This window comes from Capra hircus, chromosome 24, assembly GCF_001704415.2.
Source record: "Capra hircus breed San Clemente chromosome 24, ASM170441v1, whole genome shotgun sequence".
NCBI lineage: Eukaryota > Metazoa > Chordata > Mammalia > Artiodactyla > Bovidae > Capra > Capra hircus.
In genome coordinates, this window is record NC_030831.1 from 42,527,128 (window position 1) to 42,551,235 (window position 24,108).

At 49.5% G+C, this 24,108-nt stretch overlaps 1 protein-coding gene and 1 long non-coding RNA gene across 4 annotated transcripts; one reads left to right on the forward strand and one right to left on the reverse strand.

Annotated features, from left to right (window-relative positions):
- On the reverse strand, positions 5,717-6,699 carry LOC106503540. The gene is made up of 2 exons (XR_001297240.2): positions 6,591-6,699; positions 5,717-5,924 (listed from the first exon to the last, which is right to left on the reverse strand). It is a non-coding gene; the product is annotated as an uncharacterized LOC106503540 (long non-coding RNA).
- On the forward strand, positions 6,641-19,052 carry NAPG (NSF attachment protein gamma). Of its 3 annotated transcripts, none has more exons than XM_018039500.1 (12): positions 6,641-7,161; positions 8,999-9,066; positions 10,766-10,874; positions 11,656-11,673; positions 12,335-12,365; positions 13,320-13,429; positions 13,538-13,604; positions 13,880-13,950; positions 15,007-15,085; positions 15,982-16,061; positions 16,448-16,632; positions 16,987-19,052. In XM_018039500.1, the coding sequence occupies exons 1-11, from the start codon at positions 6,842-6,844 to the stop codon at positions 16,629-16,631; spliced, it is 1,137 nt and encodes a 378-aa protein (XP_017894989.1). In that variant the 5' UTR covers positions 6,641-6,841; the 3' UTR covers position 16,632; positions 16,987-19,052. The 3 variants fall into 3 exon arrangements, with proteins under 3 accessions (XP_017894989.1, XP_017894987.1, XP_017894988.1); XM_018039498.1 differs by having other exon boundaries at positions 16,503-16,632; XM_018039499.1 differs by having other exon boundaries at positions 10,766-10,850; positions 16,503-16,632.

The following is a 24,108-nucleotide window of genomic DNA, read 5'->3' on the forward strand; positions in this document are numbered from 1 at the left end:
CAGTCCCTCTGTGTACACACCGCTCACCCATTGTGCAAACACCGGTCATTCTGAAGGGCAAACTTCACATGGGAAAAACACCAAAGTTACCCAGATGCTTCTTTCCTCCTAATTATGACATTATTATTATTATTTCTCCATCTTTTCTGCTAACTTTGAGGATTCAGACGGAGCCTGCACCATCTTGAAAGCATCACTGCTGAGTGCCTGGGCCACGCCCACACCTGAGCACAGGTGGAGCACACAGCGCTCAGGCTGCTTTGGAGGCTGCCTTACCCATCGTTTATCCTTGTCCTTAGGATCTCGTCTCCCTAACACTTTCCTGAGCTGTTTGAGATTACGTCCACGCCCAACCCACCTCCTGGCAAGTTCTGTCTCCCCAGTAAAAGTGAAAGTGTTAGTCACTTGGTCATGTCCGTGTCCCACTATTTGCGATCCCATGGACTCCTTTGCGACCCGCCAGCTCCTCTGTCCATGGGATTCTCCAGGCAAGAATCTGGAGTGGGTAGCCATTCCCTTTTCCAGGGGATCTTCCTGACCCAGGGATCAAACCCAGGTGGCATTGCAGGCAGATTCTTTACAGTCTGAGCCACTAGGCTCAGTAGCACTTTCCATATTTGTCATTTTTTCTAATGTTATTTAACAGCTGTCACTTCTGCTACTGAAGGAGGCCCTTGGCAGAAGGGGCCGGGCTGATTGGCCCACACTGTCCACACCTGGATCCCCAGTATTTTGCAAACATGTGCTGGATTAGAGAGCAAACAGTGAATGTGCCGTCTGGTTCCCCCCACCCACCTTAGAGCCTGGTTTGATTCAAAACTGCCCCAGATGGAATTCAAAGTTACAGAATATTACAGAATTTGAACATCGTGTAAACAGATTTCATCATGGCCTTGGCAATCGGCAGAACCCTAGCTTCAGAAAGCTGTCTTTTGTTTGAGTTCAGAATGTTTGGTTCTGTGTAAAACATCCAGACATTATTTCTAAGACAAATGTTACCCTCATTCTCGGTCTAAAGCTATCGTCAGGAGCAAAGACAGTAACTTAAGTGCCCCTCGGCACAGGGAAACCCAGTGCTAGCCTGAGAAACAGAGAGGGGACCCCTCACCCAGGAGGCAGAAGGGGGATCTCGTCTTGGAACTGTGTACAGATCAGGTGAAGATCTGTGTCTTTTCTGGTCGGTGCCTGGACAGCAGGGTGACCAACGCTGGGCCTCGAGGGCCAAGAGCACAGACTCAGTCCCACTTGACCACAAGGCAGTCCTTGCGGGGTGGGGCGGGAGAAGAGGGACAGGGCAGAAAGGGGGCTGTGCTTCCGATGAAGGCTTCTGTCTACAACCCAAGAGTCTTGGTAAACTGAAAAAGGGAAAGCTTAAGTTGCTATCTCTTTAAAATAAATAAGACATAGAAGATTGTAAGTCAGTAAGAGGGCTGATTTGAGAGTCTATTTGGAATATCAAAGATGCAGCCTGTAGTTTCAACTACACACTGCTGGCTGGTTGATGCTTATCTAAATTATAGGTCCCGTCTTGGACTTAAGATTCAAAACCACAGAATTTCAATTCTACAGCAATAAATGCTACAGCTTCTGAAGACAGGCTCTAGAACTGGAGCGTCAAGGCTGCTCCAAGGGGCCTCTGTGTTCAGGCGGGTCCCTGGGGGCTCTTCACACACCCCCGCCTTGGGCATGGGATCGTGCTGGGTTCACCAAGGGTCAGCACCGACCCCTGGAAACAGGGGAGTCAGAGTCAGTCGATCATTGCTAATGTGAAACTCTTCCTAGAATCGTCCACAGACCCACTCAGTTCTCACCAGGGTCACAGCTGACCTGCTGGCTCTGAGCAGGGCCAGCTTACTTGTCCTTCTGTCCCCAGGAGGACACCTGGTGGGTGGTAGAAAGCCCACCAAGTCTGTAAGAGGCTGCCCCGGAGCATCCTTCCAGAGGTAACAAGGCCGGGGCAGAGGACCGAGGGGAGCCGGTCCAGAAGCAGGTCAACACGGAGGGCAGGGCTGGGCCTGTGGGGACACTATGGGCAGGCTGTGGCCCCCAGGGAGGTGGGGAGCTGGAAACAGGGAAACCAGAATCGTGGAAAGCAAGAAAAGGGTGCAGATGTAGCTGGCAGGAGCCTGCTGTCTGAGTGGTGGCACACCAGCACAGGAACTAAAGCCCAGGTCCTGGCTCTGCAGAGGGTCCTGGAGGCTTGGCTGGCAGTCTTTCCCCTCCACCTTTTTGCTTTTTTTGCTTTTGGTTTTTCCTCCCTTTTTCCAAGCAGCTGCAAAGAACCACGGGAAAAGCATGTCACTCAAAATTATTTGTCCCAGTTGTGGTGACTTTAACTGCTCTGGAGACTCCAGGTCAGGATCCAGAGGCAGATTGTGAGAAGCTCAAGTCCTCAAGCAAAGACCCTTGCCTGCCCTCCAGGCCTGGCTCCTCTGTTTCTGCTGCCCCTGGGCTGAGCCATCCTCACCTTCATCCCCTTCCTCCTCCCTACATCCCCCTACTGCCCCATGTTCCCCTCTCTGGGTGGCACAGCATATCAGCAGAGCAGATGGAGGGGGAGGGAAGGTGGGTACCCAGCCCCTGGAGTTGCTACATTCTCCTCTGCCCACGGGCATGTGCTGGAGCCTGGTAACTGCAGTACTTACAGAGGATTTGCAGCCCCAAAGCCCTTGGCTGCCCACAAGGTTCAGCTGCGAGGAATTTCCATGTCCTATCATTACTTTGCCAACAAAGGTCCATCTAGTCAAAGCTATGGTTTTTCCAGTGGTCATGTATGGATGTGAGAGTCGGACTGTGAAGAAAGCTGAACATTGAAGAATTGATGCTTTTGAACTGTAGTGTTGGAGAAGACTCTTGAGAGTCCCTTGGACTGCAAGGAGATCCAACCGGTCCATTCTAAAGGAGATCAGTCCTGGGTGTTCATTGGAAGGAATGATGCTAAAGCTGAAACTCCAGTACTTTGGCCACCTCATGTCAAGAGTTGACTTATTGGAAAAGACTCTGATGCTGGGAGGGATTGGGGGCAGGAGGAGAAGGGGACGACAGAGGATGAGATGGCTGGATGGCATCTCCAACTCGATGGACATGGGTTTGGGTGAACTCCGGAAGTTGGTGATGGACAGGGAGGCCTGGCGTGCTGCAATTCATGGAGTCTCAAAGAATCGGACACAACTGAGTGACTGAACTGAACTGAACTGATGTGCTCTGGGCGGAGTCTCAGCTGATGGTTCTGAAAAGCTGTGCGTGGAAAAAGCATGGGAATGACAGGAATGACAAAGGCTGCTATGGACAGAGCACACAGCATGTCAGCCCCAAGTCACAAGCTTTGGACCATCAGCTGTAAAACTGACTGTGGCTCACAGGCCAGGCTGTTGGTGGGCCTGTCCACCACGGCTCAGCAAATGGTCTGGAAGCTCAGGGGCTGAGAACGAAAGGCTATGGATGTCTTTCTCCATGGTGTGGACTGGATCCTGGGTGGGGCACATGGGGGGCCCCCTCTCTCTGCTTCATGACGTCTGGGATCTGCCCTGCAGTGACTGCCAGTGGGCAGGAAGAGCTCCATGGGTCCCTCACTGTGAGCTCAGGCTTAGACTGCCCAGGGCTCCCAGGACCACAGCAGGTGGGTGCTGGAACCGCCCCTCCTCCAAGCTCTACTGTCCACGCAGTCACAGGACCACCTGGGGGCAGCCCAGGGACAGACCCCACCTCTCATTGGGACAAGTGTCCAAGATTTGGTTGCTACTTTCAATCCACCACCAGTATTATTCCCATTTTATAGACGAGGAAACAAAGGCTCAAGAAGCCAAACGATTTCTGTCTTATAAGAAACAGAGCCGAGGCCGGAAGGGATGATGAACCCCAAGCCTGCTCTTCCCAGGATATAGCCCAACTCCCTCATCCTGCAGACCTGATTCAAGATGGGACTTGGTGAGTGGCTGACAGCTCTCCACAGGGTTTGCAATAAAGCGGAGCAAATCATTTTGCTACCGTCCTTTATACTGTGTATTACTCCCCGAAGAGGCCCCTTCTGTCTGGTAAACAGCTGCAGAATCTACAATTTCCATTCTGTTTGAGAGGTTGTTCAAGGTAAAAGAGGTGGAAAAAATACCGAGGTAAAATCACCAATTTAGATGAGTGCTACCTGGCCCAGGGTAGGTTTCTATCCTCAGAGGAGGGAAATGTATTTACATTTACGAGAGGAGCCGGGTCCAATGGGAACCTCGTGTTATTATTAGACTTCCTCTTGAGAAGGATTTGTAAATGAAAACGTAACTTACTATTTTAGTATTTTGTTTTTCAGGGAAGAAAAACCCTTTGCAAAAACAAATTTAAAAGGAAAAACTTATCCATTTAGAGCACTTGTTTATTTTCTTATTTGCCAGGCTAAATCCATCTTCTTTCATCTCTGATTTGACTGGGGACTGGGGAGGATGAGGGCTTTTCTTCCTTTTTTCTGAATCTGAAAGGACTCTTCAAATTCTAGCAGGATTGACTCCTTTGGCATCCACGGCCCTTCTGCTTGCCTGGCAGCAAGCAGCGCCGCTCAGCGGGCAGACAGGGAAGGGCAGCAGCGCCGCTCAGCGGGCAGACAGGGAAGGGCAGGCCGGGGGGGGGGGGTTGGGGGACCTGGCGGGGTGGATGTGGCCACGGCCCCTCTGTGAACCTTTTCTCATTTTTTAGTGAGCGCCCTACCGTAGTGCTGCTATTCTATCTCCTTAGCTACCGAAAATCTCTAGAAAACAGGTCTTTCAGCTGCTTTTGCAATCCCAGTGCAACTGTGGGCTTGACATCTCCACGTTTGAGTGAAATCTCCTATGGTACATATTTTATGAGTACTTTCTTAGCTTCTCTGTTAACATGTATTCACTGTTCATCACGCAAGTAGCTGGAAGTTGTATTTAAGAGAGAGATGTGTTCCTGAAGATTTTCAAACACAGTTCAAACTTTGGCTAGTTGTAGGCAGATCTCAGGAAGTTGTGTGGGCTCACTGGTGCCCTGTTCCTGGAAGGGCCAGGCGGCCTCTCCCTCTCCACGGGCTGCCAGCTTCCTAGCTTTACCAGCAGTGCTCCTGGGCCGGACTGACCCTGGCTCACGCCTTCACTGGGCAGGTCACCTGCCTGAGAAGGTAACCACGCCCACCTGGACAGGTGCGCTTTTCCAGGTTCCTCCTTCCATTCTGTTCCTCCCCCTTGGCTGCCCCGACCCCCCCCCCCCCCCCCCCCGCTGCATGTAGCGTCCCCTCCACATTGGTTTATTTAGCGTGTCTCTGCTCCCGGATCACACCTGCCCCCTCCCCGGGGGTAGGGTACAACCTGGAGCATCCACTCCACAAAGATTTGTTGAGTGAATGCCTCAAGAGCAAACAGGATAAACCCAAGTGGCATCTGCTTCTTCCCAACACCATCACGTTGAGGGCTTCTGGAGGAATTTTTCACTTGGAAGATGCATGTTATTTTTTTTTTTTAAACTTCATAGAAAAAAGTCAAGTGTTAATATTTTAAATTATATTATTTCAAATTTCTTCATTGACATTTGCACAAAATATAGCCACATGAATATATTCTCCTTGCAAGAGAGTTAAACTATTATAATTTAAGGCTAAAGTCCTTTTTACAAATACACCTATGGGATGTGGTATTAAAAAGAGACTTTTCACAGGGTGGAACTAGGTCATCTCCAAGCAGTCCAACAAAATACAGAGTAGGACTCCACGAAGCCAAGTCAGTAGGTGGTTTTATTCCCTTTTATTCAAAGGGAACAAGGGACTTCCCTGGTGGTCAGTGGTTAAGACACCGAGCTTCCAATGCAGGGGGAACAGGTGCAATCTCTGATTAGGGAACTAAGATACTTCATGCCACGCTGTGCAGCAGTTTCTTCTCCGTCTTGAGTGATGCTCATCAAGAGGACTGTGCTGGTTCAAGCACCTGCAAAAGTGACTTATGTTGGATATCAATACTGTAGATCGTCCCAGCTCTACTGCACTCAGAGCTCTTGGGCAGCACTGCATAACTTACCTACAACATAGTGAGGGCATCGCTTTTATGTGAAAAGTTCAGTAAGAAAGCAAAACCGAATTTGACCCTGTCATCCAATGTCATCATCTCTTTTGTTTGGGTACTTCCAGGTTGTAAAAGCAAGTGCACGTAGTGCCACCTGGTGTTCTTAGGCGGAACTGCAGGACACAGAGCCCACAGGCCTCTGACTGCAGAACCTGAGAGGGGGGGGAGAGAGCCACTTGACAGCCCGCTTCAATCAAACCTAGTAAACTCTCAAGCCCAACTTTCAAATTATTAGTGAAATTTCAAAAAAGCCCCATATGCAGTAAAGTGCACTGTGATTTTTTCTTTAAAAACATTTGGAAATCTATAATCCGTCCATGCACCTAAATGGGCGTAATGTGAGTTATTATTAATACAATACAGTTGACCCTTAAACAACATGGGATGAATTGTGTGGGTCCACTTATATGCTGGAACCACCGTGAGTCGTGGGTCGGCAGCTGGTTTGCTAGTATTTCTGCGAAACCCTCGCCCCCGACCTTCAACCGCCGCGCACTGATGAGCATCAGCCCGTGGTTACCCAGCAGTGACCTGGACGGACAGTCGGGTTTGCAGATTGACTGACAGACGTTTGGCCCAGATGTAGGATGAATGATCCAGACTGTTCCGGCCGAAGAAGGAAAGGAACAGATCGCAACGCCCACGCGCATTCTTGGGAGAGGGAGGTGAGGTCCACCGGCGTGGGGTCCGGCCTGTTGCACTCCCTGCAGACGTGCCGTGGTTAGAACCGCACCTGATACATAACAGCTGCTCAACACACCTGAGCTCAACCCCGGCAATAGATGCACGAACCTCCTTCTCTACCCACCGCGCCTGCGCAGGAGCCACGCGTGCGACCATTCCGCGCGCTCTGCGCCTGCACAACGTCTGCCTGCATAACGTCGGCCTGCATAGCGCCTACGCGGCTTCCGGGCCGCTTCGCTGCGCTAGGTTTGAGCTCTGTGAGCCCCGGTAGTACGGCGGCGGCGCCGTCCCGGCCTCCTCCTCGGCGTTCCCACGCCCACTCGGCGGGCTCTCGGCCTCCACGTCAGGGCCGCGCCGCGGAGATGGCGGCTCAGAAGATAAACGAGGGGCTGGAACACCTGGCCAAAGCAGAGAAATAGTGAGTGAGGGGCCCAGCGCGGCCTTGGGCGAGCGCCGGGGTCGGCGCCTCCTAGGCCAGTCTGAGTCAGCACCAGGTGGGGGGGCGCTGCCGCGGGGGCGGAGCCGGGCGGACGGGGTGGGGCCGCCGCGCCCCGGAAGCGCTGCCTTCCGCCGCCGGAAGTGGGCGCGCCTCGGGCAGTGGGGGCGCTGCCGGGTCCGAGCGCATCTCTCTATTTTCGCGCAGGTGCTCCTGGTTCCTGGCTCTTTGGGCAGCTACCTGGCCCAATTATGTTTTAAAATCTCTAGCTTTTCCCAAGTGTAGCAACAAGATGACTTAACGGATGTGTCTTGTCTTTGGTGGAATTTTAAAAGTTCTGGTGGACAATGGGGCTTCCCAGGTGACTCAGTGGTAAAGAATCCATCTGACAGAGCTGGAGACGCGGTTTCCACCCCTGGGTCAGGAACCCTGGAGAAGGGAATGGCAACCCACTCCGGTATTCTTGCCTGGAGAATCCCAACGACAGACGAGCCTGGCCGGCTACAGTCCTTGGGGTCACAGAGAGTCGGACACGACTGAGTGCGCGCGAGCGCTCCACACCACACCACCACCGGTGGAAAACATAATGAGGACTTCGGGGTAGGGATGGGGATTAGAATTTTGCTTTATTGCGATGCTTTCTCAATTTTGTGGATTAGAGTAGACAAGCTGCATTTTAACCGTTTTGTTTTTCTTAGCTTGAGAGTTGTTTACAAATTTGAACCTTACAGTAGAGTTACACAAACATAAACTTTAATTGGCCAAATTAAAAGGAACACAGGAAAGGCTGAATATCTGCAGGCTATAGGGACTTCCCCCTCTCTCAGTTAAGGTGGCTCCCTGATTCCTTGGCTTTCACTAACTGAATTCAGAATTTAAGATGGTGTTTTATTTAGTAATTCTTATGCACACCCAGTGTTCTTGCCTGGAGAATCCCAGGGACGGGGGAGCCTGGTGGGCTGCCATCTGTGGGGTCGCACAGAGTCGGACACGACTGAAGCGACTTAGCAGCAGCAGCAGCAGCATGCATACCTAAATTTGACAGTCACAGGGTTAGTTTAAGCTGTAAGTCTGAAGTTACAGAAAGCATCACGGAAAGGACACGGAGATGTGGGCTCAGGATCGATTGGCCTGTGGTCCTGGAGAGCAGCTGCTCTTGTTCTCCAGTCCGGCTCTCCTCCCCTTGTTGCCCTGCCCTCTGGTTGCCCTTCCTGTCCACTGCAGCTCATTGCAGCCTTCCTGCTGCCGCCCTCTGTCCCTCTGAGGGGTTTGTCTTTCTGGCCTCGCTCTGCAGTCTCCTTGGAGGATCGTAACTGGGCGCTGGTGTGGCCTGTGTTGATGGCTCAGGTTATCTGTGCCTCTCCTGAGCTGCAGTCTCAGGAATCCAGCTGCTCACTGCGGTGCCTCGGCTGTCCCAGGTTTTAGTGCACCTCAGGGCTTGTTACACCCTCGATGCTGCTGATGCTACCCTGTTTCCGGTTCAGCAGGGCTGGGGGAGGCTTAACAATTCATACATTTCTAGCGAGCTAGCAGCAAATACTGGCACTGCTCGTCTGGGGACCAGGCAGTGATTACCTCAACTCTCCTTGGATGTTATATAGACATTTCAGAAGGGGGAGACCATGTCTGTGACAGTGGGAGGGAAAGTGATGAAGTGTGTAGTTACCAGGAACTTTGGATGGAGGTAGACTAATGGGGACTTTCCAGTTGATGGTTCCCCTCCCTCCCTATTTACAGACCTACAAGGTCCTTACAAGCAGGGTTCTGACTTAAGAATGTGGTGGATAACTTTTGTTAACTGTATCTTCCTTTCATTTAGCCTGAAAACTGGTTTTTTGAAATGGAAGCCGGATTATGACAGCGCCGCTTCTGAGTATGGAAAAGCAGGTATCTGTGACAGTTGTCCTGCCTCCTGCAGTGTGTTATGTTGGTCTCAGCATAATTCTCACTCTTAGTGCTTCCTGTAGCATCTTAGTTGTTAGAAAAAACAACCAAAGACCTGCCCAGACCCTGTGCTTTTCTAGGTTCTGTTTGCAGGTGTCTTGAGTGCCAAGTTGCAAACCCGGCTGCGTCCCTCTCCCATGAGGGCAGACTGTGGGGTGGGCGCAGCTGTGGGCTTTTAGTATCATTAGCGTGTTCTTGAAGTGCAGTCAGTTCATACCAAATGCTTCCAGGAGTTGTCATACTTTTCTCCCAGCTGTTTCTGAATAAAGACTTTTTTGGTTCACTTTGTAAAGCGCGTAAGCCTCATTCTCAGCAGTTGTTTGTGCACAGCGCGTGTTAGCCTCTTGTTCTTTACAGCCTTGCTCAGAGATGTGCTGATAGTTTTCATCCAACGTTAAGTTTATAGGCATATTTTAATATCTTTGTTTGCATATAAGATAAAAGCAGTCTGAAATTTCCAACAGAAAGAGAACTTATTACAAATTCAGCATTTTCAGTTATGGAATGACAGCTTTCAGCGTATCTGTGATGATTTTGGACATAAAGCAGAGTATGATTTTGAAATAGGCTGAACACGTTTTATTGTGTGCTTCTGCGGTGGTTGTGATCACATGTGTTAGCCTTGGGTAGAAATCACCTAAGAAATCTGCTTTTAGCAGACTTTAGTTTTAGTATATCACCAGGAATAAAGAAGTCAGAAAAAATTAAAACTAATTGGCACAATGTAGGATATAGTTTCTAGAGAATAATTATTAAAATAATTACAGGTTCACATTTTACATGGGTTTTATGGATGCTTCATACAAGAATGTTTTTGTAACTGGAGAGCATGACATTTTGCAGATCTCCTCCATGAGGGAAATTTAACATGAAACTGTTCTATATGCATCTGAGACCATTTCTGCTTTCAGAAATAAGTACTTCCAAGTCAGATTTTCCTGTTAAAACATTCTTTGTTTGTTTTCTTTAAGGGATTATGCAAGATACATTTCATCAGTAAAGTTTTATGACAGCAAAATGTAGAAATTCAGGGATAAAATAGTTTATTGTTTGTTTATTTTTAGCATTTTAAGATAATTTTAAGAGTGTTTTTAGCAAGTAATATTTTCTTAAAGCAGTATACTTTTCACTTATTTGTAAGCAACACTTCATGAGCTTTCCAAAGTCTATAAAATAGTAATTAAAGATTGTGCTAAAAAAGATTATAAAAATATTGAGTGTGCTTATTGGACTTCAGTTTCAAAATAATTTAAATAGAATAAACTATAACTGAGTACTGTTTCTGTTGTAAACTGTGAAACTGGTGAGGAAAGGAGCTGTCTTTGTGACGACGCCTGTTTGCATTGTTGCTCGATTGATGTGATCTAAGTTCTTCAAAGTTTACGAGCTGGTGTTAGAAAGAGTTAAAAGAAAAAAAAACTTTTGAAAATACTTGTAGATTATTGATAACCAAAAAAGTTATAAGAAAATGGTGTAGAAAAAAGTAGTGTTTATAATTTTATGAAATTTCCCAAGTATTTGATTAAGTGTTAAGTTTATTTTCTAATACCTTACATATCATGCAGATTTCAGTAGTGATTCATTTGAGGTTTTTTTTAAATGATGGAAATAGAAAATCTGTTTTTATTTTCCTCTGTTTCAGCTGTTGCTTTTAAGAATGCCAAACAGTTTGAGCAAGCAAAAGACGCCTGCCTGAAGGAAGCTGTGGCCCATGAGAACAACAGGGCGTATCTTTTCAACCTTTGGAAATGGTTATGAGTTTGCTGCCTGTGGGGTACAGTGCTGTTAGCTTAGAAGCCTCTTAGAACAACTCTGCATGTCTAAACTCTGAGGGTGATTTATGGAGGCTTGATTGTGATCCACACTGCTTTGCAGAGCTGCCTTGGAGAGTTCATTGATTCTGGATTTGCTCGATGATGGTTTTACTTGGGATGAAATGCGGGAGATGCAAGAGACAGGTGCTGAAAAGCGAAGAGGTAGTGCAGGTCGACAGAGAGGCCGCTGTGTAACTATTTTCAGAGGATAGTCTTCCTAAAAAAAAATTTGAAAGAAAGTTTTTAAGTAGTTGAAAACAAATTTTCCTGAGGTATTTTATAATCTTATTGACTAAAGAATGTTTGCTTTACCTCAAGTGCAGATTACGGTTATAGTAATCTTGCATTTTTAGTAAAACATCAGATTAATGCATAATAGAAGTAGCTTAAAGATCTGTGTGGTGTTTTGTCAGTGTTTTTGTCAATTGCTTAGTTTTTAGTAGACATCCTCAGGCATTAAATGATCTCTTTACCTGGTTGACTCTGGGAGATGGTGATGGACAGGGAGGCCTGGCGTGCTGCGATTCATAGGGCCGCAAAGAGTTGGACAGGACTGAGCTACTGAACTGACTGAAACTGACTGACCTGGTTTGTGGAGTTTGCCTTTTGGAACAGATTGGGGCAGTGATTTAGTTAGCCTTGCTTTTGAAAATAATGGATCTTTAGAAACTGTTTTTTTTTTTTTCCCCTTAATTGTGACTTTATTACATCTATTCAGCCTTTTTCACGCTGCCAAGTAAGTAAATTTCTTCTATGTGTTCATGTATTTGTAGGTTATTATGTTTTAAGTGTTGCTCCGTTCCCTTAGGTCAGTAAATTTTTCCTAGTTATAAGCCCAGAAATAGTGAATTCATGTGTACTGCTGTAAATAAAATAGTGCTTTACATTTGTTTCAGTCTTCACCTGAACCTTAAAAATGAAGTCACTCCTCACTAAGATATTCAGTGTTTAAATCACCATCATATTTTTAGGACCATTTTGTTTACTAACCTGTGAAAAAACAAGTGAGTTAGAAACCCTGTTTTTCCCCTCTTTCTTAATATAGCTACTGGTGCCTGTTCAGAGAAGCAGAAAATTTTCTTTCGCTTCTGAGGAGAAAAAAATATCTGTTTCAAAACTTGGATTTAGGTTTGTCAGGTAGAAAGTCAGTTAGCTTCTGTGAGATTTACTTAATTTTGCATTGGCAAAGAGAAGTCTCTTTACCTTAGATGCCTGCTGTTTCTAAGGTATTGTTGCCCACATAAATAAATGGAAGAAAAATTTCGTTGTGTCGTAACAAGGGCCTAAAGTAAGTATGTATTGCCTGAGCCAGTTTAAACTGATGCAACTTCTCGTGTCTGGTAGGAGGTTTCTCCTCCCATCAGGATCTCATCTGAGAACTTGTATTCTCTCTGCAGAGCATACGAGCAAGCCGGCATGATGCTGAAGGTCAGTGACGTTGAGGCACATCTGCCCTGTAGGTAAAATGAGTTATGGTTTGTAGTCTTAAGGACGAGACCAGCAAGTGTGATATCCTCAAGGATTTGTCAGCTTAGTGAAAGATGAATGCGCAGGTTTGAAAACAAGCCCTGCAAGGTCAGCATGGAGACGCAGTGCGTCAGCCTAGAGTAGATAACACCTGTAAGCTTTACACCTCACTTTTTCATGATTTTTTCCAGTTTTTAGAAAAGGTTTGGATTGGGGATGCTAGATGTATGGCTCACGTGATGCTGAGACTCAGTTTACTAGTAAGATACATAGAGTTACTCTGTTGACGGCACTCAGAGTAAGAGGGTTGCAAGTGCAAGTGCACACAGGGGTATGGCTGAAATGGAGGAGGCAGGCCTGGAGGTGGGGAGAAATGCAGCTTCCAGGAGTGGGTAGGTCCCCACAGCTGCCACTCTGCCCTGCTCGCCAGTGCCGTGTGGGGGCATGAGCCTGCTGATGCTTTTGATATTTTAATATATGAAGCCACCAAAAGACCTGTGGGCGTGTCTGATTATGAGATGCAGATGGTTAAAGCGCAGTGACCTTGGAAATGAGACCCAGCCCTTGGGCTCCTGGTTTGCGGCCTGGTTCGCACAGGCCTTGTGTGTAGCAGGCACTCCTGAGTATTCCAGGAACTGTAGCTGCTCAGGAAACACTGAAGAGCAAGTGGGCTTCTCCTATTTGTGTAGTTTCTCTGACACTCCGTGAAGGACTGGGCTCTGCAGGATCAATTGGTGTGTTTCTGGTTTGGCTGAAGGCAGCCTGATGGGGAGAGTGACCTTGCAAAGGCGTTTCATTTTCAGTATGTGTATTGTGTCATGTTTTGGGTCTTTTGCCTTCTCCAGTTTCAGATTGCTAATTCTGTATTTTTTAATTTATGCATTTACTGCTTTGTGCCCTATTGTTTGCCTAAAGGAGATGCAGAAACTCCCAGAGGCTGTTCACCTGATCGAGAAGGCCAGCATGATGTACCTGGAGAACGGCACCCCAGACACGGCCGCCATGGCCCTGGAGCGGGCCGGGAAGTGAGTGTGGACAGGGGCTCCGCCTGGGAGTCTTTTTGTTTTGATAAAAGTCCGGTGAAAACAAGTTTTCTGTTTCATGTATAAGTCAGGTATTCTTGTTTCATTTAGGCTGATAGAGAATGTAGATCCAGAAAAGGCTGTGCAGTTATATCAGCAGACAGCCAATGTGTTTGAAGTAAGTGAATTTGTTTTCTCTTAAGTAGACTTAGACTGTTTAGTTTCGTGAGAAACACAGCGGCTACTTTGAAAGCTCACAAGTGAACTCTTCTTCTGTGAGCAGTGAGATGGGTTCTAGTGGCTTTGGTGTCACTGCCCCCACTTCCCCCAATCCTGTCCCTCCCCCATCCCCTCCCCCATCCAGTGCGGTTACTTTTTAATCAGATGATTATTGGGGGAGGAGAAAAATTCCTGCCTTAAAGCCTCCCACACTCTCTTCTCTTGGATCCACAGAATGAAGAGCGCCTGCGGCAGGCTGTCGAACTCCTGGGGAAAGCCTCCCGGCTGCTGGTGCGCGGGCGCAGGTACGTCTCACACCACTGTGCTCCTGTGACCTGTGACCTCAAGGCCATGTTTGGGCAAGGGCTAGTTGATCGTTCGGGTCCAACCTGGGGCACACCAGGCCCATACAGCAGCACCTTGGGTTAAACATGGAAAGACCTGCTGCTGCTCTAAGACCTGGCTCAGCTGCTCTAGAGACGGCTGTCTGGTCTGTTACCTGGGGGGAGGAAGTTGTGATGTCTCTGGGGAACAAGTATCTGTAGCGCTCACCCAGGAACGTGGACGGATTCCCGACAGCCAGACAGTGTCATCACACAGGTTGTTTACCATTTTATCCTTCAGACTTAGGACCCACACACAGCATGAGTAGCTGGATCCCAGATAACTAGGATCCTGTAGAATTTCCCTGTTTTTACTTCACTGCAGTTTAAGCTTAGTAACCGATCTCCATTATTAATAAAGCTGTGCAGAGGAGAATGTGTGCGAGTGGACAGGAGAAGGTGACTGTTGAGGATCGTGGTGTCGAGGAGGACGTTTGCTCACTGCTCCCTGGCTGCCCACTCTGTTCCCCCTCCCCCATCACTGTTTGTTTTGGGCCCCAGGAGCTGTCAGGGCCTGACGAGGCTGGGGTGGGTGCTTGAGGATGTGGACACAGTGGGGGTCGTTCTTGCAGCAACCAGTGCTCCTGGGGCATCTGCATGGACTTCCAAGGAAGGAGAGGGCTCTGTGATGGTGGAGTCAGGCCTGGTCTCTCCAGGGCTTCTCACAGCTGCTCGCAGAGCAGTTAGTTGAATCTGATGGATGCTCATTATTGAATGGTCCTTACCAGACCCGACTCCCATATGAAGCAGCCTGTCCTAAAGTCCTCTTGCTCTGTCTGCTGGGGGTCAGGGAGGGCAAGTCAGATGCAGTAGTCACACCGACTTCTTGGAGCTCTCGGAGGGCGCGGGGCGGTGGCTAACAGAGCCTGATGCCACCTTCATTTCTCTAGAACCTGTGACGTCAGACACGTCACACCATGGTCTCTGCTGTGGGGCACTTAGACCTGCCTTGTTCAGCATTTCTTGTTTTGTCTTCAGGTTTGATGAGGCGGCACTCTCTATTCAGAAAGAGAAAAACATTTATAAGGAAATTGAGAATTATCCAACTTGTTATAAGGTATGCTTTCAAAGTGCTTAGTTTTGGCTTCTCTTTGGATCATATTGGTATAACTGTGCCTGAGACCGTGTTCTATGAACATTTGTTAATTTTTTAAGATAATACCTTCCGGACCTCTGTTTTTGGCTGAGATGGAGTAATCCTACTGTTGTCTCTCTCCTGCTGGTCAACAGCCAGCACTGCTTGGCAGAGCACAGGAGACAGTGCCCTGAGGACTCTGAGCATTGAGCGGGTGGGAAGACTTCTAACTTCATGTCCCCTCTGCCTCTTAGCTTCGAGAGAGGCACCCCCCATCTTCTAACCAGAGGGTCTGGGGAAGAGGCCCCCGTAGAAACCCTGTCTCTACAGCGGGAGGAGCTAGGAAAAGGGGCCCAGAGAGGAGGGCTGCAGGAGGGGGCTCCCGAGTGTGTGTGCATGTGTGTTTCGGGGAGTCGCCAGGCCCAGAGCAGAGGGGCTGAACTAAGACCAGAGCCACTGCCTAGGAAGCAGACCGAATGTGTGGCCTGAGCCTGGGATAGTGGGCGGGTCGGTGCAGGGGCCACTGGCCAGTGACTGGACAGAGGGAGTCAGGAAGACGTGGCAGTTGTCAGAGAAGAGACCCAGGTGTTGGCTCAACAGATCTAGACCGTGAAGCGGCTGTGACAGCTGCTCCACGCGACCAAGGGCAGCACTGGTGGAGCTGTAGATAGAGGGACTATTTTTTTTTTTTAATAGAAACTATAAATGAACGAAATGAGAGTTTTAGAGCTGAAACACCGAGGTCCGAAACCCAGTAGCGGATGGGCTTCATCTGAAAATGGAGATGAACGTCAGATGCAAACCAAGTCACATTGCAGGTGTCGTGGAATCGGCTTTGGCATGGATGTGAACCTGCCCTAACCCCCCTTTTGTTTCAGAAAACAATCGCCCAGGTCTTGGTGCACCTGCACAGAAACGACTACGTGGCGGCTGAGCGCTGTGTCCGCGAGAGCTACAGGTGAGGCCCGGCCGTGCGCCCTGCTGCCCAGCTCTGCTGGCGCGGGTGGCCCTGCCCTCAGAGGCGGGGCTTTTGTTTTCCGTGAAGTTCAGAACAGGGTGAGGGCATGGCCAGCCTTTCAGCTTTTGCAGCAGGGTTTTTATGAGTTGGGTTCTTTGCTGTGTTTTTCTCGTGCTTCTGTGGAAGTGAGTGACTTGAGTAATTTTGTGATGTTTGCCATATAAGAAAAAAAGAGAAAGTCCTCAGGTGTATGTTTCAGGAAGGTCAGGATAAGGGGTTTTCTCACAGGTAATGTGAGCAGCCTGAGGCCAGGCCCCCCGACACCTGGGCCCCAGGTCCTCTGCTGGTAACCATCCTGGGCGTGACCTGTGCTCGTATGTGATCAGACCTGTGCGCAGGGGTGGGTGTGTGGGGCCCACACCCATGTGTATGTCCGGGCAGCATCCCCGGCTTCAATGGCAGCGAGGACTGCGCTGCCCTGGAGCAGCTCCTGGAGGGCTACGACCAGCAAGACCAGGACCAGGTGGCCGAGGTGTGCAACTCGCCGCTGTTCAAGTACATGGACAATGATGTGAGTGCCCACCCCGCCCCCTGCCCTGGCCTCCGCCCCCTCCCCTGAGGCCGACACTTAGAGAGGAAGCTCACAGGGTGCACGTTGAGCAGGTATCCTGTGGTGACACCCCCCGCTCCATCTGCGGGTCCCTCTCCAGGTCACTGACTGAGTTTCTGTCAGGCTCATGGGGTCTTGGGGCCCCTCAGGCAGTGGCCACACTGGTCGAGCCCCCACCCTGCAGCCCAGTGTTTCCCTCCGAGTGGTGTCCAGGTTTTCAGGGGGTAGAGACCAGGCCTTGGCACACAGGTGAGAGCCGTGGTATCGAAGCTCAGGCCCGGACGTCTAGTCTGAGCTGCACTTTGTCATTGACAGTATGCAAAGCTGGGCCTGAGCCTGGTGGTCCCAGGAGGTGGCGTCAAGAAGAAGGCAGCAGCTCCCCCACAGGCCAAGCCTGAAGGCACCGCTGCCCCCGCCGCCGAGGATGAGGAGGACGAGTACGCAGGGGGGCTGTGCTAGGCTCGGCCCTGCCGGCATGACTGACCCCCAGACTCCGCGGAGGGCGGCCGGACTCATGGTGTCCTGGCTCTGATGCTGTAAGACAAGTCTAGTTCCTGGTTCCCGGACCACTGCTCTGCCCGGTGCCTGGAAGCATTTCCTTTCTTTCCCTGACAAGAGCTCTTCTCAGACACCAGCAGGAATTAACAGAGAAACATCCCATCACGTCATACGATAGCTGATTTTAAAATTGGCAAACCCATTTCTCGATAGACTTGTTCTAAACAAAAGGGATAACGCGCATGGGCAGTCTTTTCTCTTGGGCTCGTGTCATTTGTTAGAAAAGTTGTTTGCATTTTATTTCTAATTGCTGCTAAAAGTGAAGTTTACTGGTTAAACAAAGTAATATTGTAAACATTTGTTTTCATAAGGAGATTTATGCCCCGTAATAATTAGAGATATTTAAGTTATTAAACCTTCAGATGGAGTGTGGGCCAGGAGGCTGTTCTGAGCCTTACGACGTTACTTCTCCCAGAACAAAACGCACCTGGAGTGTCGTATGGGTGCCTGAACATTTTGACGGTGGCGTGTCCCAGGGGCCCTGTGCACATCTGCAGCTCTCCCTGGACCGTGGGCATTCCCTCCTAGAGCTCAGCGACAGGTCTCCTCACCCGCCAGCCTGTTGGCTGGCCTTAGTCCCGCAGACCTGTCCTCCCCCTGAGGGCCTCAGCTCAACGTGGAGGCGCTCTCCGTAAATCTCCCGCGTGTGGCTGAGAGAGCAGGACTGGCTTCACAGGCGGGGTGCTGGTGTGCGGTTCCTTCCTGGCCTCTCCTGATGGGTTGTCTTCAAGGTGTTCTCTGCCTGAGCTCAGCCTTCTCTCCTGGTGGGAAAAAGCCCAGACCCTGCAGTGCAGCTGATGCCATCCACCTGGCCTCCTGGGCTCAGGTCTGCTGGCTTCCCGGGGACACGGAGGCAGTGTCACGGGAGGACAAGGTCACCCTGAGCTCTGGGAGAGTCCAGGGAGTGTCCTTGCAGGGCGGGTGGGCAGTAGATGAACTCTTTCTGGAAGGTCCGGGTCAGAACACTAACGAACATCCTCCTCAAGTGCTCCCCCACCCCTCAACCTGGCACCCACGTGGTCTGTGGGCAGTGGCTCCTTCCAGCCCTTGTTTGGGGACACTGGTCTCAGTAGCATTTGTGCTCGGTGACGTGTTAATAGTGCACACTTGTCCTTGCTGCTGTGCCCTCCACATCCAGCCACCCTCCAGGAGTCACCTTAATGTGCATTTGAGCTCGTTCACAGCCATCTCAGCAGATTTGGCCGCACCTAGAAGATGCTCTCAACTGCATTGTGTAGACTGTTATCCAGTGCAGCCTTGGAAGAAAGGCTTCACTTCTCTTTTCCTTCATATTAATAGAACAAAAATGCGTACTGAGCCGGGGGGTCCTGCAGGGCTTGGGGGCTTGGGGAGTGGGCCTCCCAGTGCAGGGGGCTGGAACCCGGGCATCCCTGACTACCACCACCCCACCCCCACAAGTTGCAGGGCAGGTGGCTGTTCCCGACGTCAGGGTTTCCTGCCTGGGGTCTGGCGAGAAGTGTCTCCTCTTCCTGCTCACAGCTGTTCTCCTTGGGGGTGCTCAAGAGCAGGGAGTGGTGGTCACAGCAGGGAAAGGTGTCTGAGCTCATGTGGTCCCTTTCCCGGAGAGGGTCCACGTGCGCGTTCTCAGAGCCCAGCAGTCCCTGTGCTGTCCTGTGTGAGTGAACCAGTCTGCAGAGTCTAATATATTGAACTTAACTGTACATATGCAGAGTGTGGTATTTGTGTATGAAACTGTGCTTTATTCCTATTTTCCAGCTTTGATGAATAATATTAAATGTTATGGAAATGCTGATTATTGCTTCTATGGGAAGATAATTACAAAAATAAAATGTGAAACCATGCAGGTGTGATTATTCTTTTTATTATATTTTATGCTTGACTTGTTTCCTTTTTCCAAAGATACATTGTCAGCTACTGCCAGGCGCCCAGCTGTGCCAGACAGCACATTGCTAGACAGCAGTGTTTGTTCTGGTAAGTCGTGCTCTTGGGGGTCCTGAGGCCCCACCTGGGGGTTACTGTGACCTCGGGGAGCTTTTCAGGGTGCCTGTCACCAGTGACTGTCAGACCGTGCTCTCTGGCCTCGGGGAGGTGGGAGCCTTCAGCACACTTCAGTATATCAGGAGAGTAGTTGTTTCATTAAGTGAGGAGGTAAGGAAGCCAAAGTGACAAGGTTGGCATTTAATACCTGTTGTGCACCCTGGTTACCTGCGGATTCACATGACATCACTCAGACGTTTCCGGAGTGCGGACTGTGGAAGACCCCTATGTAATGAGCGCCCTGCCCTCCTGAGGGTGGGGGTCGGTGGGAGGATTTGGCCCCAGGACGGAAGTTGGGGCGAGATCCTGCAGGACACCTCGGGGGCGGGGGTAGCCACAGGTGAGTGAGCAGGGCAGGGAAAGTCCAGGGGAGATTGGGAGGTGGGGCCCCTCAGAGCCGAGGCTCCGAGGCCCAATGCCTCCGCCTGGGCCCCATCACACTTCCACTTCGATTACAAAACACAAAGATGAAACTCTTAAAGAATTCTGGGTGACCCAGGGATGCCGTTCAGAGCACAGGCACCTCTGGACGCTGGCCCTGTGCCGCCACGAAGACCCCACCACGGGGCTGCGCGCACACCTGGGCTCAGGTGTGAACAGAGCCTCCTGCAGCAGCAGTTCTCCTGTTTGGGCTTGCGACCTACCGCCGCCCCCTCCGTCCTGGGGCAGCTCCCCCGGGGTCTGGGGTCTAGTTCTGGGTTCACGGATGGGGGCCGAAGTTGATCCTTCTGCTCCGACGCCCCAGTGCCAGCCAGCCTCTCGGCTCTGGCCTGCCACTGCCGAGAAAACCGCGTTTCTCCTGCAGGTGCTGATCTAGCTTCTCACTGAGCTGGGGGGGGTTGGGGGGTGGTCCTCTTGGGGGCGGGGATGGACACAGAGTGGGAGGGGAGCAGAGAGTTAAGAGAAACCAGACTCAGTTTACAGCGGGAAGGCTGCTGCGGTGGGAGGGGCAGTAAGCAAGTGGCCATCGGCCCCTACAGCGCCCCCACCCGTCCCAGACCGTGTGAGCCCTGAGGGGACTCGGGGTCGGGAGCACAGATGGTGCACGTCGGACGGATGGTCTCTGAGCCCGGGATCTCGAATCTTCCCACACACAAAGAAGCAGAGGTCTGGTCCTCTGGGTGTGTGTGAGTCACTCAGTTGTGTCCGACTCTGCCACCCCATGGACTGTAGCCCACCAGGCTCCTCTGTCCATGGGGATTTTTCCAGGCAAGAATACTGGAGTGGGTTGCCAGTTCCTTCTCCAGGGGATCTTCCTGACGCAGGGATCGAACCCAGCGACCGAACCCAGGTCTCCTGCGGCTCCCGCACGGCAGGCGGGTCCTTTACCACTGAGCCACCTGGGACACCCCCTGGTTTTCTTAACAGCAATCATTTGCTGTTCTGACTGCCTGGTCTTTGTGGCAAACACCTCCCCAGCCCCAGCTAGCTATAACCTGGCTCCCCAACTCACTCCTCAGAGCAGACCCTCAAAGCTGCCTGAGGAGCTGCCTCTGGACTTGAAATCCTCAGAAACTCGGCTGAATAAAATGTAATTCTCAGCTTTCAGGTTGTTCTTTTTTCTTTCTTTCTTTTTTTTTTTTCAGGTAACAGCCTTTATTTGTGGGCTGTCCCCTCTCTCTTTCCTTTCTGGCTTAATAACTTAGGTTCGTGAATCTGCCTGAAATACCTAGTTTCCTACGAGGACCTCGAGCATTTTTTTGTCAGTGTCTTATGAACAGTGTCTTTTAAAATTAAAAAAGTTTTAAATCAGTCGTAGAGCTGTGCAGGTCATGCAAGATTAAAAGTCTATCAGATCATCACTTTATGATTCCTGCACTTTTCACCTGAATTTGTGTGCTCTTCAGAATACGAGTGTATCGAATTCTTTATCTCATTTACTATATGTCACTTATAGACCTTACAATAATGACTACTTTTCAAATATGTTCTACCGTATTCTTATTTGCACTCTAAAATGAAAATATGAATAAGCCTTCAGAGAAGTGAAGTAAAGATGCTGATTTTAATAATAATAATTAAGGTTTGTTAAGGAAGGTCTCCGCTCAAGGGCTCAGCACCCGAATTCCCAGGCCACCAGGTGGCGCTGTGGAGCGGGTTCAGGACCGCCTCACCGGGACCAGCTGCAGGGTCACTGCTGATAGACACAGAACGGGCCGCAGGATGGGCGACACTTGTCTAAACAGCTGATTGGACAAACACATGAGTGCGCGCACTCACAGACACAGGCTTTATTAACCTTGTTTGTTGTGTCTGTCTGCTCTTACTCTTCCTGCCCCACGTCACACCTGACGCTGATTGGTGGACAAGGACCAGCTGGGCCTCCGGGGTCTCCGCTCAGCTTTGACCTGGCCCACCTGCCACATCTCGGGGGGATTGGGGAGTGTTACTGGCATTGCAGTTCAGCCAGCTGCCTGTAGGTGCTGGTAGCGCCCCAGCACTGGGATGAATACGCAATGTCCCCACTAGCGTGGACACGGGGTGCTATCCCTTGTCAGGAACCAAGACCGTCCCTCTGCCCCCACCACCCAGCACCTCGTGATGTCAGAGTAGCAGCAGTCCCGCCTCCAAGCCTGCTGCCCCCGGTAGCCACATGGAACTGTTAAAGTGGACACAAAGGAAATAAAATTCATTTATTTCATTCATTATCACACTGTCACGTCTGAGATGCTGGGTGGCCCTGTGTGTCCCTGGCCACAGAAAGCCCCTTGGACAGCGCTGGTCTGGGTGCCTGGCGGGTGTCGGTGAGTTGGATGGGGTGGGGGAGACTCAGGCAGAAATCACACCCGGAGGACATTTCCACACCAGTTTGGCGGGTACCAGGCGGCAGAGTCCAGGAGGTTCACGAAGAGGCTAGGCTGAGCTTTTAATTCCACGGCTCAGATCCCTCACTTCCAAAAGAAAACAGTGGTGCCTCCAGGAAACAGCAGAGGAGCCGCTGGTGTCATCCAGCCAGTGGCAGGTGGGATGGGAGGCTTGACTGTGTGCACTTCTGGTGTTTCCTCTGGACTGGCTCAGTGCCCGGGGCTGAAACGCCCACATGTCTGCTGCCCACTGGCCCCCAGGTGCCCAGTCTGGCTACAGAGGGTGAGGGCATTTCCACCCTGGATGGAGCTCTGCTTCCCTCCTTGGGGTTTTGTTTTATGGAAATTATGTAATTTTCTGTTTTATGAAAATTATGTAATTTTCAGTGCTGAAAAAAAGCACAGCGAGCAACCCCAAAAGTACAAAGAATAAAATAATTCCCTTCAGTCTCATCTTCAGAAACAAGCATTTCCTCCATGGCCATCACTCCAGGCCTCTGGACAAACTGGGAAAGGGACCAGCAGGTATGAATTCTCTACAGGACAGGCTCCTAGTTACTATTTGTAAATAAAAGTGTGACACTTAATCTTCATGGAATTTAGTGAGAGAGAAGGAAAGCTAAACAATTTTTGAAATACAGATGTGTTTCTTAATAAGATATGTATGTATTTCTAAAAGATCTCACATTTGAAATACATTGGATTGTTTATGCTTTCACATGTAACTATTTCAGCTTTTGACATTTTCTGTCAATTCCTTGCTCTGGAATATGGGAAAATTAGCACCACCTGGACCCTTTTTTCTTAATATTTTTCTGATTCTATTATTAATTTTCCATGTTTGAGGTTTGTAACACTGACATCTTCTTTAACCGCAATCCCTGTTTTTTTTTTAAGTCTGAAAAACTTACTCTTAAATTTATATTTAAATGCTTCAGAACTTACCACTACTAATTTTAAACCATCATTTTTCCTTTTTTTAAAAATAAATTATTTTGACTCATCCCTTATTAACTAAATTTCTCTTTTTCCAAGAAAGGCTCATGGATTTCTTGAATTATTGCCTACATAGTGGCATTTGTGTCTTTTTACTTTATGTACAACTTGGCTAAGGTTGACACTTCAGGGTGACCCTTCCCCTGGGTACCTAGTGGATGGACCTGAACTTCTGCTAACGTGATGAATTACCATGACTTTTTCTGATGTTAAGCCCACTTGATCATGAATTTTTTTAGTGCACTGCTGAATTGGATTTGCTAAATTGTGTTAAAGATTTCTGTGTCTGAGCTTGTGAGGGCTGTCTTTCTCTAATTTTCTTTTCTTGAAGCATCTGTGATGATGTTGGAATCAGGGTAACATGGGCCTTGAATTGAGGATTCTTCTCTACTTTCTAAGAGACTTTATGTAGGGATTGGCATTTCTTTTTAAATTTTTTGCCACAATTCACAAGTGAATTCATCTTGCCTGGAGTTTTCTCTGGGAGAGTTTTCAATTATGAATTCAATTTATTAATTGGCATAGAACATTTCTGGGGGGGGTTGAAAATTTTATTTGAAGTCAGTTTTTGCAATCCTTATCTTAAAAGGATTTTTTCCATTTTGCGTAAGTTGTAAAATGACCTACATTTGTTCATAATATGTAACCTCTTTATCCTTTCAATGTCTGGAAAAGCTGGACCGATATCCCTTTTTGTGGTTCATTTCCTGGATCATTCTCATCAGGAGCCCACAGAGCAGTGCCAAGCCCACGCACCTTCCCTGTGGCCCTTGTGCCCCACCCCTGCCCCCAGCCTCAGTGTCTCTGCAGAGCCGACCTGAGCCTGGCGCTCACTCTGGCTGGACCCCAGTGTGGGCAGCAGCCCAGCCAGACTCCCACATGACTGCTGTCTGTAGGGCCCCTCTGCCCCTTCTGCATGGGGGTTTTGTTTTCAGGACACTCACTGACACCACAGGGTCTCTCCTCATTTTTCTGGCTGTTTGATATTTTCTGATTCTTTGTTTTATTTGGGGGGTGGGGTAGTTGATATGCTTTCTGGGTTTCTTGCCCCAAGGGCGAT

What these genes read in the sequence shown, in the direction of transcription:
- NAPG (XM_018039498.1), top strand. Translation starts at nt 6,842, where the DNA reads ATGCACGAACCTCCTTCTCTACCCACCGCGCCTGCGCAGGAGCCACGC. An exon ending in CTGGCCAAAGCAGAGAAATA is followed by an intron (nt 7,162 to 8,998) that starts GTGAGTGAGGGG and finishes CCTTTCATTTAG; the next exon opens with CCTGAAAACTGGTTTTTTGA. An exon ending in CTGCTGGTGCGCGGGCGCAG is followed by an intron (nt 13,951 to 15,006) that starts GTACGTCTCACA and finishes TTTTGTCTTCAG; the next exon opens with GTTTGATGAGGCGGCACTCT.